This window comes from Strigops habroptila, chromosome 1, assembly GCF_004027225.2.
Source record: "Strigops habroptila isolate Jane chromosome 1, bStrHab1.2.pri, whole genome shotgun sequence".
NCBI classification, from domain to species: domain Eukaryota; kingdom Metazoa; phylum Chordata; class Aves; order Psittaciformes; family Psittacidae; genus Strigops; species Strigops habroptila.
In genome coordinates this window covers 23735120-23748464 of record NC_044277.2, presented here as the reverse complement: position 1 = coordinate 23748464, position 13345 = coordinate 23735120, and the positions used below count along the sequence as shown (strand labels likewise).

General features: G+C 39.7%; 1 protein-coding gene across 2 annotated transcripts in view; it reads left to right on the top strand.

The window, feature by feature from the left end:
• DPY19L4 (dpy-19 like 4) overlaps positions 1-8380 on the top strand; it is a 33532-nt gene extending 25152 nt beyond the window's left edge. For both annotated transcript variants that reach the window (XM_030493989.2, XM_030493997.1), the window contains exons 17-19: positions 489-621; positions 1030-1188; positions 3300-8380. In XM_030493989.2, the coding sequence (XP_030349849.2) occupies positions 489-621; positions 1030-1188; positions 3300-3464 (457 nt within the window). In that variant the 3' untranslated portion in view covers positions 3465-8380. The remainder of the gene's footprint in view (positions 1-488; positions 622-1029; positions 1189-3299) is intronic.
• Positions 8381-13345: the final 4965 nt, after the last annotated feature.

Genomic DNA, 13345 nt, shown 5'->3' with positions numbered 1-13345 from the left:
TGACATTGTTCTGTAGTATGATACTATTTACTCATAGATGATGAAATACACGGTCCTCGAGATCAAATGAAAATAATCGCAAATCTTTGACTTTCAAGATAACATCATATTTCTCCTTCTACCTGCCCTCCCTCTCAAGCTTGTTTTGTCACAAGTCAGCAACCATTCAGAAGAGCAATAGTCTGATGTGTTCCAGACAACTCTGAATGGTGCTCTGTGGATTGCAGGGAGGGGACGAGAATGACCATCAGCCCTTGCCCCAACAGGAGGACTTCCTTGCAAACTCCATATTGCTGCAGGCCTGAGCTTTTCCTGGCAAGAAAACTACTGTCACTGCAGCATTAACACCAATTGAAATTAGATCCCCAACTATATCTTCATATACTCCAGTTCATACCTTAAAAAGATTCACAGAGTGTATAAAATTAAAACCATTTTTTTGAGAAATGCATCCTATACTCAGATGTCTGTTGATGTTGCTTTTGCAGACGACAGGCTCCTGTGGCTGCTGTGTTTGCAGGCAGCCCACAGCTAATGGGTGTGATTAAGCTTTGTACTGGATGGATGGTGTCAAGCTTGCCTTTATATAATGATGATGATCTTCTGAAAAGAAATGAAAATGTAAGTATCCAATGTAGCATCTCACAGGAACTGTCTTCCTCTTCACCCAAATGTCATGAGGAAAAAATAAAATCTGTTGGAAGGAAGGAGAGTCCAGCAAACAGGGAAGGGAGTATCAAGTAGATTATCAGTGCTTCAATCTGGACAGGAACAAATATCAAAATATTATTTCTGAAGACTTTTCAGGCCACTTGAAATATATAAGATAAGAATTTATATCTGAGCAGAGACAAATACTTCCCATTCAGCTGGCCATTACATCACCTGTTTTGGAGATTTCAAAACCAAACATTTTATATCTTTGTGTGTACATATAATTCGTTATTGCAGATAAGTTGCCCTCCTTCATCAAGTATTTAATTTATCACTGATTTTTGCATTGCATGAATATGTTTTCTTAATTTATAGATTTATCAGATCTATTCGAAGAGGTCAGCAGAGGATATTTATAAGATACTCACATCTTACAAAGCAAATTTTCTGGTTATTGAAGATTCAATTTGCAATGAAGTGGGACCTGTAAGAGGATGTAGAGTTAAAGATCTATTGGATATTGCTAATGGTCATGTAAGTAACAGTAAGAAAAAAATGAATGTTTGAATGCACAAATAATTAACTTTAAAAGAAATGTTCTTATGAGGCCGATCTTATTTTTCTCATTGTAACTGACATGTAGACAAAGACTCATAAATTTTAAGTGATGAATTAAGTTTTGATTTGTCTGTTTCTTACACACCTGTAATCTTCTCCCATATTATTCTTTAACTGCCCTAATCTCTCCCGATACATTAGTACCTGTGCTGCTTTTCTGCTAATCATTAAATACCACTTAACTATATATAAATGTTTAAGACTGTAACACCTGAAAAGGCTATTACAAAAGGAGTAAACCCCTGCCTCAGAGGGCATTCTTTATTAGCTTTGAAGATGAAATTTGAAAATGGATAAACTGAGTTCTTCTAAAACTCTGCCTGGGATGAAGACCAGCCTGCCATTCAATCCAGTACAGCCTGTTTGGTACTGATGAGGTCACAAATCTGTCTGGTCTTGCAGATAGGTTAGCACCCCAATAGACAGTTTAAGCCACAGCTGCTGGAAAGATTGTTCGTTGAATAAACTGTAGAGTTATGAATATATACATGAATGCTACTTCAGTCGCTGCCGTGCTGTGTCTGTTCTGAATACTGATAGTGCTGCTTTTGCTGCTGAAGTAGGGAATGAGATGGGGTTTATAAAATGATCTCATTACCACTCATTCTGCTTCCTGTGAATCCAGCAAAAGTTTTGCTTTTACAAAGGCAGGAGTGGCCCTAAACTCACTTAGGGTTTGGTTGCTCATTCTCGGGTCAACAGGAGAGAGGGAGTCACCAGTTGCTTCTAATATCAAAAGACAGTATCCGATGCAAGGAGTCTGTCTTTGATAAATGCCGCACACAGCACTGTCAGTACACAAAACCAGTTAGTTAGTATTTTTATGTAATTAGGGTTGTCGAAGTGAAAAGGGTTATCCTGTCTTTAGTGGAGAGATTAAGAAAGGGAAAATAAGGTTCATTATGAGAGTTTAATTTCCAACAGGAATAAAGTTGTGGGGTTTTTGTTCGTTTGTTTGTTTTTTTGTGGGGGTTTTGTGGTTGTGTGTTTGTTTGTTTGTTTTGGGGTTTAGGGTTGGGGGGGGTGGGTGTGTCAGAAAGTTGACATAGTTTGTTCCCGAAAGTTGGTAGTGTGTTGTCTCAGAAGCTTTGAAACAAAGCTCTCAGTTTGCTTGCTAACAAAGATTGTTTAATTTGTATTGAAAGATTATCAAGGCTTTCCAAACTGTAGACACTAGGGTATATGTAGTTGGAGGCTGCAGCATTTACTTATTCCCAAAGTAAGTGAGACAGTGGACACGCTGTTATGCTGTTGACAGGTCCATGGTTCTGTTTTTGAAATTGCTGTGTTTAAAGAGGTAGGTATTACTTTCTGGCTTGGACTATGTCCTATAATCCTAGTCTGGTATCTTGCTTCTGACTCTGGCTGAGAGCATATGGTTATTGATGGACAGATGTTTTCCAGCAGTCTGTTGCTAAAGGATTGTAGCTCATAGAACATATCTTTGTGTTTGGTAGCCACCAATAGATTTTTCTCCATTAATTTGTCCTACCAGCTTTTCTTAAACCCATGTAAATTTGTGCCATCAGAAGTAGGAGCAAAGGGATTTCTTCAAGAATATTGGATAGTAGATACTAAAGTGCACAAGCGCTTTATTTCGAAGTCAATTGGTTGGAATTTATAGGGTGATACTTGTGTGTGTCTTCAGGCTTTATCAGGTATGTCAAACTTCCTTGGCCTGGAAAAGATCATTGAGGTTTTCCTTCCCTATATAAGTGGTGTGCTATGTGCAAATCAGGTTTGAGGCACTGGGTGAACAGGGCATGTGGATAATTTCCTCTGATGTTGTTCTTTATTGTATGAATAAAGTACACTGGTTTTCATGTCTAGTATCCTGCAAAGGTATTAATTCACGAAGGCTGTTTTAGATGGGGAATATGTTTTCAGCTTACTAGAGCCATACAGTATGGAAATTAAATGTCTATCATAAATGAAATTTACAGAATACAGAAGTAAATTGAATGTACAGAGTTATATTCTGTAACCACTTATCTTCACTATTTTAATTAGATCTTCTTTTCTGACAGGTGGTTTGTGAGGAAGGCGACAGCTATGCCGACTCAAAATATGGACGATTTTGTCACGAAATCAAAATGAACTATTCTCCATATGTTAATTATTTTACCCGAGTATACTGGAATAGATCCTACTTTGTATATAAAATCAACACTGTGATATCCTTCCAGTCATGAAAAAGCATGCAGGCTTCTTTCTGAGGATTGATTGTGAATGAAATTCACTTGGAAGAGTACCTTTTGATCACAGAAGTTATTTTTGCAGATACATGTGCATATATGCAGTGTATTGACAACTTTATTTTACCAAACTGGAATTCTTTGAACTGCAGATCAACAGACACAGATACCATCCTTGAAGGAAATGGGAAAACTTGTCAATTTTACAGTCTCTACAAAGTGTGACAGTCTTCCAGGTTTTTGCATTTTTCTTCCCGTTATAAATCATCTTAATGTTCATGTAAATGAGATTTCTAACTTTAGTGTTAGAGAGCTGATGTGGATAGACTTCAGTAAATGCAGAAAAGTTATTTAAAGAGCTCATTTAAGACATACAGCTTTTATTTTCTAGTAAGAAAGAAGTCGGTATCATGAGTCTTTTCAAGTGTGTGTTTGGGCTTTTTGGGGTTTTTTTTTAATTCTTCCACTGTAAACATTTCTGTGTTTATCAAACACACGTTCGTGCATCTTATGTGTAGCTATAGTGTTTGTATAAATCAAATAAGGAAGATTTTATTTAAACTGCACTTCCTTAGGTTGAGGCACTGATCTCTGCATTGTTAGAGACATGTAGAAGACATGGTGGAAGTGCTTGGACTTAGACCTAGCAGTAGGAGTTGAGAAGGTCAGATACTCAGTATGGAAAGAACTTGTCTTCAGGATTTTTTCCATGCTTAAGTGTGTATGCGTGTACGCATACATGTGTCTCAGCAGCTATCGGAATGGGCCAGTATACAACAGTATGCCGTACTTGTTTTTAGACAAGTGTAGCAGGACAACTAGGTTTGCTACTGAGACTTCTGCACTTCTGTTTCACCCCGTCTGTGTGCGTGCTGATGTGTGTGTGTGTGTAGGGATGGGTGATACTCATTTCATTCAACTTATTATGTGATAGCTATATAAGATATTGCCATAACTATAATTGAAAACACTATAATCACTACCATTAATACATAATGGTACAGTTGTTCATAGCTATTTTTATACCAATTATGCAACTACGCTGAGATCTTTTAAAATTTGGGAAAGTACTCTGCAGTCTTGCTTCCCTCTAAAATTTGTCTTCCTTATATGAATCCCTTTACATCTACAACTATTTTTCTTAACATATTATCTGTTCATCATGTTTCTTGCTGGCTGATATGCTTTCAAGAGAAAAAAATGCTTTATTTACAACTCTGGGCCTAATCCTGGTGTTGTGAATGGAAAATCCAGTAAAAGGTAACAGAAGCTTTGCTTATGTAGGTGTAGCTGGACAAAAAGCCAGGACGTAAGTTTCGGAAGAGGTTATTCATCTACTAGGAGTTACCTGCAGTTATGGATTCGTGTAACACCTAGTCCAGAGACCAGTCTGTCAGGCATGTGGGAATGATTCTTTGGAGCCCAGATGTCTATAGTGAAGGATCTGGCACAATAGGATGAACCTTCAACTGAACAATCTGCAAACCATTCTGCAAAGGAAAGCTGCAAAACTATCCTTGCCACACTTGTTGATTAAATGCAAATTTAGAGTTTTTAACTCTGAAATTATTAGGAACTGCAGCATGTTGGTGATGTGTGTGATTCTTTTCTGCTCTATGCAGATGCATTTGCCTGCTTTACACTAACAGGTAGTGCTGAGATGTTTTAAAACCTATTATCCCTATTGGAGTGATTTAAAAGAAAAAAGCATTATTGTTGTAAAAGTCAACATGTCTGTAATCTGTTTTCTACATTCAGTTATATTTTTAGGCCTGTGAGTCTTGACAAGATGTTAAATTATGTATTTTATTTGAAAGCAATGTTCAGATAAATCCATAGAATATACTGGATATAATCGTTGAGAGAAACCTTCATCAGTATAACTGAGTTACAAGTTAAAAGTAAATATCCTTTCTGGGGATGCAGTTGTGTTGAGGGCAGTGTGTATGTGTGTCTCTGGCCAAATGCAGTCTGCATTTATTTGCTTACGCACAAGTGCATATGTTTTACTGAACTGGACTTTTCAATTACTATATAACAACAGAAGCTGTGGCAGGCCTGCAGGAACCTTCTCTGTATGTGCTAGTATGGAAGTAGATGTAATATTTGGAAGAAAGCTTAGAGTTCCTTATACAATTTAAGTTTGTTTGAATCGCTGTTACATGTCTGTGTGTCTGTCACTTGCTCACCTGAAGTTAATCATTCATGAATATCATTTCATAACAGCAATAAGGCATTCCAGGTAGCAAGCTTCAGGGTTACAACTGCACTTGGGTGGATGAAGTCGCACAGCTTACGGCTTCATGCCTTAGACTGCCATGCCAAGATGCAATATTTAACTATCCTTGGCTGCCTGTTGCATTTGACCGCAGTACTGTATGTATGTGTTACCCCACATAGTTTGAATGCTTACATGTAGAGCACACATGTTAAGAAAAACCCCACAAACGAGGCCATCTGTACATCTAAAGAAAACTTTCTTGTAGCATGTTGGCCTTTCTACATGTTTAAACAAACATGTTGAACTTTATTTGAACTGTGACATAGTTTAGTTATTAGTTTTGTCATAGTCTTTAAGATGTGTTCTTGATACTTCAATTGATTCTGCTTTAGGAGAATCATTTAAGATTTTTACCTTGCTTTTTATATTAGAGAAAATTGTATTGCAGCACCGTTGGCACAGCAGCCTTAAATAACAGAATGAACCTTTTATGTGGGAGAAATATTGCTGTTGTTCCAGTAAAAGGGCATAATTTTTAAAATGAGTGACTGGAAGAATCATATCTTACCAAGAAAGATGAGCCTGAATTTCTTATCCAGCTATTAGCAAAAGTGTTACTGTCTATTTTAATCTCCACCTTCTGTGAAAAATAAGCACTAAGTTTCATGATATCCCTCAGACAACAATAGGGCATAATTACATCAGACTAGTACACATAACCTGACCTTGGTTTTCAGCCAGGTCACAGGTTTAACTCCCTGAAAGGGCTGGGGGAATGTTTTACAAATTTTGATCTGTTTTGCTGTGGATGTTGCAATTCAGTTGAAACATGTGCCTTGCAAGCTTCTATTAAACAAACAGAAAACTCCATTTGTGTTTCTTTTTGTGAAGATTGTTGGGTTTGTTTTGATTGTTTGGGTTTTTTTTTCTAAATCCCTGTCCCTCAGATTTCTAAAGCTTCCATTGTGTCTTAATACCCCAGTCTCTGTGGATGCTCCTGTAGGAAGAGGTGCAGCTAGGATGTATGCCAGCCATCTAACAGCTGATCACCGGGAAGAGTTAAGAGTTTACATAGCACTTTGTGTTGCTATTTTGCTGGCTTACTTCCTCCTTCACATTTCCAATTTTTGATGTGCTTGATCTTAGTAAAGGCAAAAAATTACCTTGAAAGAATAAATCGAGTATAGTATTTTCAGGCACTCACCTATTACCATTAGAGTTGTGGATTAAAGTTTAATCGAGCCACAGCTAAACTGACGTGTAGTTCTGTCTTAATCTTAAAAAAAATGCTCTTTCACTTCCTGAATTACCACATACTTGAACTCAGTTGATAGATTTGCCAGGACATGTTTGAGACTAAGTAAGTAAAGGCATTTCAGAAGCTTCTTTTCCTATTATTTTAAAAAATACTGGTTTTATTTCTTCCAAAGTAAATGGAAATACAATTTAATGCATTACAATCTTAAATGCAATTTCTATTGAGAAGGGTAAGTAGGAGATGCACAAATATGGAAGAAAGAAGGCCAAAAGGTTTAACAGGCATTGAAAATTCTTCGAACTATTTGCTCTGTGGCATTACTGGTTACTGAAAGGTAGAAGGTTAGGGACCAAATCTTGTTCTTACCACCTTATTTTTACTAAGTCATCTGCAAATGTCCAAATCTTGTGATCCTTCATGAGCTTCCCCATGCAATTCACATGAATAGGAGCTGCACAAGCAGGTTGTAGGGATTGTAAACTGTCATTGAAACCCTTCGTAATGACTGCTATAACTTCGTATAACCAGTCCTTTAACCAAAAATCTAACAGGAGAAAGAGTAGGCTGTTTGTGTGAGTGTGTGGGCACGCGTGTTCTATTTCCATTTGGAGATGTCTGGTTTGCTATTGTGTTTGGAGAAGTAATGAGTAACTTCTGTTTTGCTAATTGGTGGTTGAATCTATGAATATCCTAAATATGGACTGACAGGTGGACTCTAGAGTACTGTGGTATTAGAGATGAAAGAAAAGCTGAGTTGATTCCAACACAAGCAATATTTCATGTGAAATTATACCTCAACATAAATCTGTATAATCATGCCTTTAGTACTCTTTTAAAAACTTAACTTTAAAAAAGTGGGAATTCTAAAACATGCAGTGTGTGTTATTTTAGTAATCATTCCTACATCGTCAGTACAGCTAAAAGAAAATACCACCTTTCTGTTGCTGCACTCTTACTATGCCAAATGCAGAGCTAGCGATGCCTAAAGGTCTTCTGAACTGTTTGGTACCTCAGCTAGATATTTAAATGTGTAATTAAAAATCTGGCAATGTTTTTGACATTAGCACAGCTAAATGTATGTATTTCTGCCTTTCAAGTGATGTTTAAGGTTACCTGTTTATTTGATGGAAAAGAAGTGGGTGCTTAATGCCTTCAAACTTTGTTACTTAGTAATGCAGAATTATTTCTGGTGGTGCTTTACTTGTTAACAGTGATGTTTAGCAGTAGCGTGTGTGGCATATGGACATATCTATGTGCAGCTATTTAATAACAACTCTAAGGAATCCAGTTCCTTTTATCCTGTTTGTTGTCTTGGACAGTTTTTTATCAAAATAATATATACATAGTAAATATTTTTCTCTTGTGACAACTTTTTTTCTGCAAAAAACAATATTGTAATAAAAGCCAAGTCCAGAAAGTATGGATTGATTGGGACACAAACCGTTTTATTCTTTCATTTGAGAAGGCTGATAGCCTTTCACAAAATCATGTGGTTCATAATGAATTAACCTCCTTCCTCTGCTGTGGTAATGAAGTGATTTTCGTATTGTATTGTATTATTTGCATATGCAATTTTTCAGTCAAGTGAAGACTGTACAGCATGGCTCAAATACCTGTCTTGATGGGGCAGCATCAATACTCTTGCAGCTGGCAATGCACAGCAGCCTGCTCAGAAGGGATCCATATGCCATGCTGGCTGTGACAACCTCTTGAGACACACTGGCATGAAGATGAGCAGCAAAACATGAGGTACTTCATATGGAACTATTGAACTCTGCCTTTCTCCCTCAAGATCCTCCCTACAGCAAGCATGTCACCTGGAAATAAATTGCTATGCAGCAGTGCTTATTGATTTTATTTTATTTTTTAATCAACTAATGTATCATCTGTCTTGACTTTTTACAGGTCATTATTACGTGTATTGGAGCTTTCTATCATTTTACTACTTTGTAGTAATTTACTGTGTACCGATATGAAAACCTGGAGATTATTTTAAATTCTAAAGATGGTAGAAAATACCCTATGAAGTGCTTCTCCAAAAATCAATCATATAGCACCTAAAAAAAATGTGTATTTACATCGTTAATTCATCATGGTTCTGAGTTTGACCGTTCATCAGTCTGCTTCCTCTCAGTCCAGCCAGGAAACGCACCGATGTTGAAGTATCCAAGTCTATCCATTAGTTCTTCCAGCACCCACGCTTTCTGATTGTTTGTCTGAAAGGGGGATGGAGCTTCCTGGCACCATGAAATACGTGTTGGTGTTTGGGTGCTCTTCCATGTCTTTATCCAAAACTGAGACCGTGATTACCAGCTGTGAAATACAGAACATCCTATTATATGTAATAGAATTTTATATTTATATTTGGATATAAATATAAATAAATATATCCAAATTTATATTTGGATATAATTAGGTGTGTATAAAAATATGTATTTTATGTCTGTATGTATCTCTGTATAAAATATATATTCTGATTATAATCAGTGTTCGAAGGTGTCAGGTAAAATTACTGTTGTTTTGGGGGGTTTCCCTCCTAAATGATAGCTCTGTAATCTGTTTCCAGGACATAGTTTCCCAGATTTTCCAAGTTTTGCTGTGACCCAGACTAGCACATTTCAATGCCTTTATACTTTCAGATTGCTAAGGTAACAAATGTGGTAGACATTTTTTAATAGTAATCAGATGAGATGCATTTCATTATGAATTAAATTGAATATATAGAATACACAAACATAAAACAATCTAGAGTATTACAGATCTATTCAAGAGGTTATAACACACCAGCAGTATATACGTTTAGTTTCAGAGCTTGGAGCAGCCTTGGAGTTTCTTCTTAGTTATAACTGTAATGTCTGCTGGCAAGCTGTGACTCCTGACAGCACTATACTGACTAGTTATAGAAAGACCAAAAACGTGTTAAAATTGACTTTTTACACTGTTGCAATAAATACCGGCAGATTCTCTAAGATCATAGAATGATAGAATGGTTGGGGTTGGAAGGCGAGGGTGCCCTAAGCCATTCTCCCCTCTGAAGAAAGCTGAGCAAGGATGGGCAAGAATGCAGTTGCCTTGTCTTGACTGCATCATGTTGCGCTGTCCCTGAGACTCCAAGGAGGAAGCTGTGGTCTCACCAGAGTAAGGGCTGGGTGCTAGAAAGAGCACAAAGAGTTTCTTTGGTTCATCTAACTTCAACTGGACGATAACAGAAATCACTGCTGCAGAAGTCATCCACCTGTTCATGCAGTTTTAGAAAGGTACATTAAAATCAAGCCTTGTTTTTGTATCATCATGCAAACTTATTTCTGAAGCACTAACCATGCTTTGCATCTATTTCTGCATTATTAACTCCTGCATAAATGCTGCTTTTTTTTTTCTTCCTCCCAAGTTGGCCCACTTTAGGGTGGTCCAATCTGTAGTGTGAACTGCTGATTGTATTCTAGGGGCTTGTCACAGCTGCAGGAGAGGTCCTGAGGAAGGCTGTCAGGCTTGCTGGTAGTTTGGCCTCAGAATAGCAATTCTTAGATTTAATGGTTGCCATTCACAGTTCTCAGCTCACCAGATAAGGTTTGCTAGAGAGTGATAGAATCATAGAATGGTTTGGGTTGGAAAGAACCTTAAAGATCATCCAGTTCCACCCCCCTGCCATGGGCAGGGACAGCTTCCACTAGAGCAGGTTTCTCCAAGCCCCGTCCAACCTGGCCTTGAACACTGCCAGGAATGGGGCAGCCACAGCTTCTCTGGGCACCCTGTGCCAGTGTCTCTCCACTCTCATAGTGAAGAATTTTTTCCTAATATCTAACTAAATCTCCCCTCTTCCAGTTTAAAGTCATTCCCCCTTGTCCTGTCACTACTTGCTCTTATAGAAATGTCCCTCTCCAGATTTCTTGTAGGCACCCTTTAGGCGCTGGAAGCTGCTATAAGGTCTTCCTGGAGCCTTCTCTTCTCCAGGCTGAACAAGCCCAATTCTCTCAGCCTGTCCTGTTTAAGACAAGTTTAGATCAGTAACAAGGCACAGCACAACATACCCTCTTCTGGAATGTGTTGTGTCCTGCGGGCCTCACACAAACTCTCAACAAGCAAATTAAATCCTAGAATTGGATGATCTTTACGGTCCCTTCCAACCCAAACCATTCTGTGATTCTGTGGTTCTAAACTGAACTTCTGTTTGGGTGGCTCATTAAGTGTCATGAGTTAGTGAGCTTTCTAGTGCCTTTGTGAGGCAGGGAATTACATTTTATTTTTATGTAGGACACAAAGAGTAAAGATAACACACCCAAAGCTTGCTACAGCACATTGACCATAGATCCTGATGGTTACTTTCCAGCTGTTACTGGTAAACCATTCCTTAAAAATTCCTGGTTTCACCTTGCTAGGGTAAAAATAAAGGCTGGCAGCTTGTAATTGCAATGTGATCTCCCAACGATTCCTTCTCCCTGTGATCCCCTCAGGGGCAGATCTAGCTGTTGGTCGTCACCTTAGACTGTTGCCTGTAATATTTGACTAAAGCTGATTGAAATGTTTTCTGGCTTTCTTGAACAAAGCTTCACTTCCAGCTTAGGTATGTCAGCACCGCAGTTACAACACAGCAACAAACACCCTGCCTTCCTAACAGCCCTCCAGGAAAACTAGCAAACCTGTGTTCAAAACAGCAAGAGGAAGGGTTTTTAATGGACAAATACTAACACGTTTGACCAGCTGGGTGTGGAGGCTCAGCAAAAGGCTCTTCCTATTCTGTTACCATCACTGTGTGAAGGGAGTTGGTGTTCTTGTTTACCAGCAGGAATGGAAGCCACTGCTGGGACTTGTGCTTGGAATGATGAGAAAATGAGTACTGTTTGGTTTGATGAGTAGAGGGGAGGGATTGGCACTGGAGTGGTCTGGCTCAGATTCGTGCTTCCGTAGATCAAGGTATAACCAGTGCAATGACTCCCATGCTCAGATGGTTTTACGCATGTTTAGCAGGACTGATGTGTTTGCCTACTTCAGAAGAGCCATTTCAGTATTGCTGTCAAGAACAGCACACACTATTATCTTTCCAAAACTATTTCAACCAAAGACTGAAATTTTAAATGTGACAATTGTTGCTATTTCATGTTGTATGTTCAGATATGTTTTGTTCTTCCCCCTTCTGCCAAAACTGCACCTTCCCTGTAGGAGCAGGAAAGTGTGCTCCAGAGAGGCCACACTTCGAAGATAAGCCCAGCTCCCATGAGAAAGATGTGTGCTTGGTCCCAACTATTTTCAAGTATCCCAAGGCCCTCTCTGCTTTCTGCAATAGTGGTTTTTCCACTGTTTTGGTGACGGGTTGCTCTTGTAGCTTGGCTGGAGAGCAGGAGGTTGCCCCTTTTCCCCAGAGCCCCGCTGCAAGGGTGCACAGCTCCACCTGTGGCTGCCTCTCTTGCAGGGCAGCAGGAGGGAGTGTCTGGGTGGTAGAGGAGCCCAGCAATCATAGAATCACGGGATGGTTTGGCTGGAAGGGACCTTAAAGCTCATCCAGTTCCAACCCCCTGCCACAGGCAGGGACACCTTCCACTGGAGCAGGTTGCTCCAAGTCCGTGTGTCCAACCTGGCCTTGAACACTGCCAGGGATGGGGCAGCCACAGCTTCTCTGGGAAACCTGTGCCAGTGTCTCACCACCCTCACAGTAAAGAGCTTCTTCCTAATGTCTAGCCTAAATGTACCCACTTTCAGTTAAAGCCATTCCCCCTTGTCCTATCCGTACATGCCCTTGTAAAAGTCCCTCTCCACATTTCTTGCAGGGCCCTTTTAGGTACTGGAAGGCTGCTCTATAGCTTTCTCTTCTGCAGGCTGAACAAGCTCAACTCTCTCAGCCTGTCTTCATGGGAGAGGTGCTCCAGCCCTCTGATCATTTTCATGGCCCTCCTCTGACCCTCTCGAGCAGGTTCATATCCCTCTTGTGTTGGGGATCCCAGAGCTGAACACAGTACTGCAAGTGGGGCCTCAGTAGAGTGAAGTAGAGGTGGAGGTTCACCTCCCTTGACCTGTCGGCCACACTCCTTTTGACTGGGAGGGTGCGGTTGGCTTTCTGGGCTGCAAGCACTGCCAGCTCATGTTGAGCTTCTCCCCAGCAACACCCCCAAGTCTTTCTCCTTGGGGCTGCTCTGAATCCATTTTCCACCCAGCCTGTATTTGTGCTTGGGATTGCCCCCACCCACATGTAGGTCCTTGCACTTGGCCTTGTTGAACTTCATGAAGTTGGCACTGGCCCACCTCTCCAACCTGTCAAAAGTCCTGGATGGCATCCCTCCCCTCCAGCATGTTGGCTGCACCACACAGCTTGGTGTCATCAGCAAACTTGCTGAGGGTGCACTCAATCCCACTGTCCGTGTCGACGACAAATATGTTGAACAGCGCCAGTGCCGATAAAGGGACAAA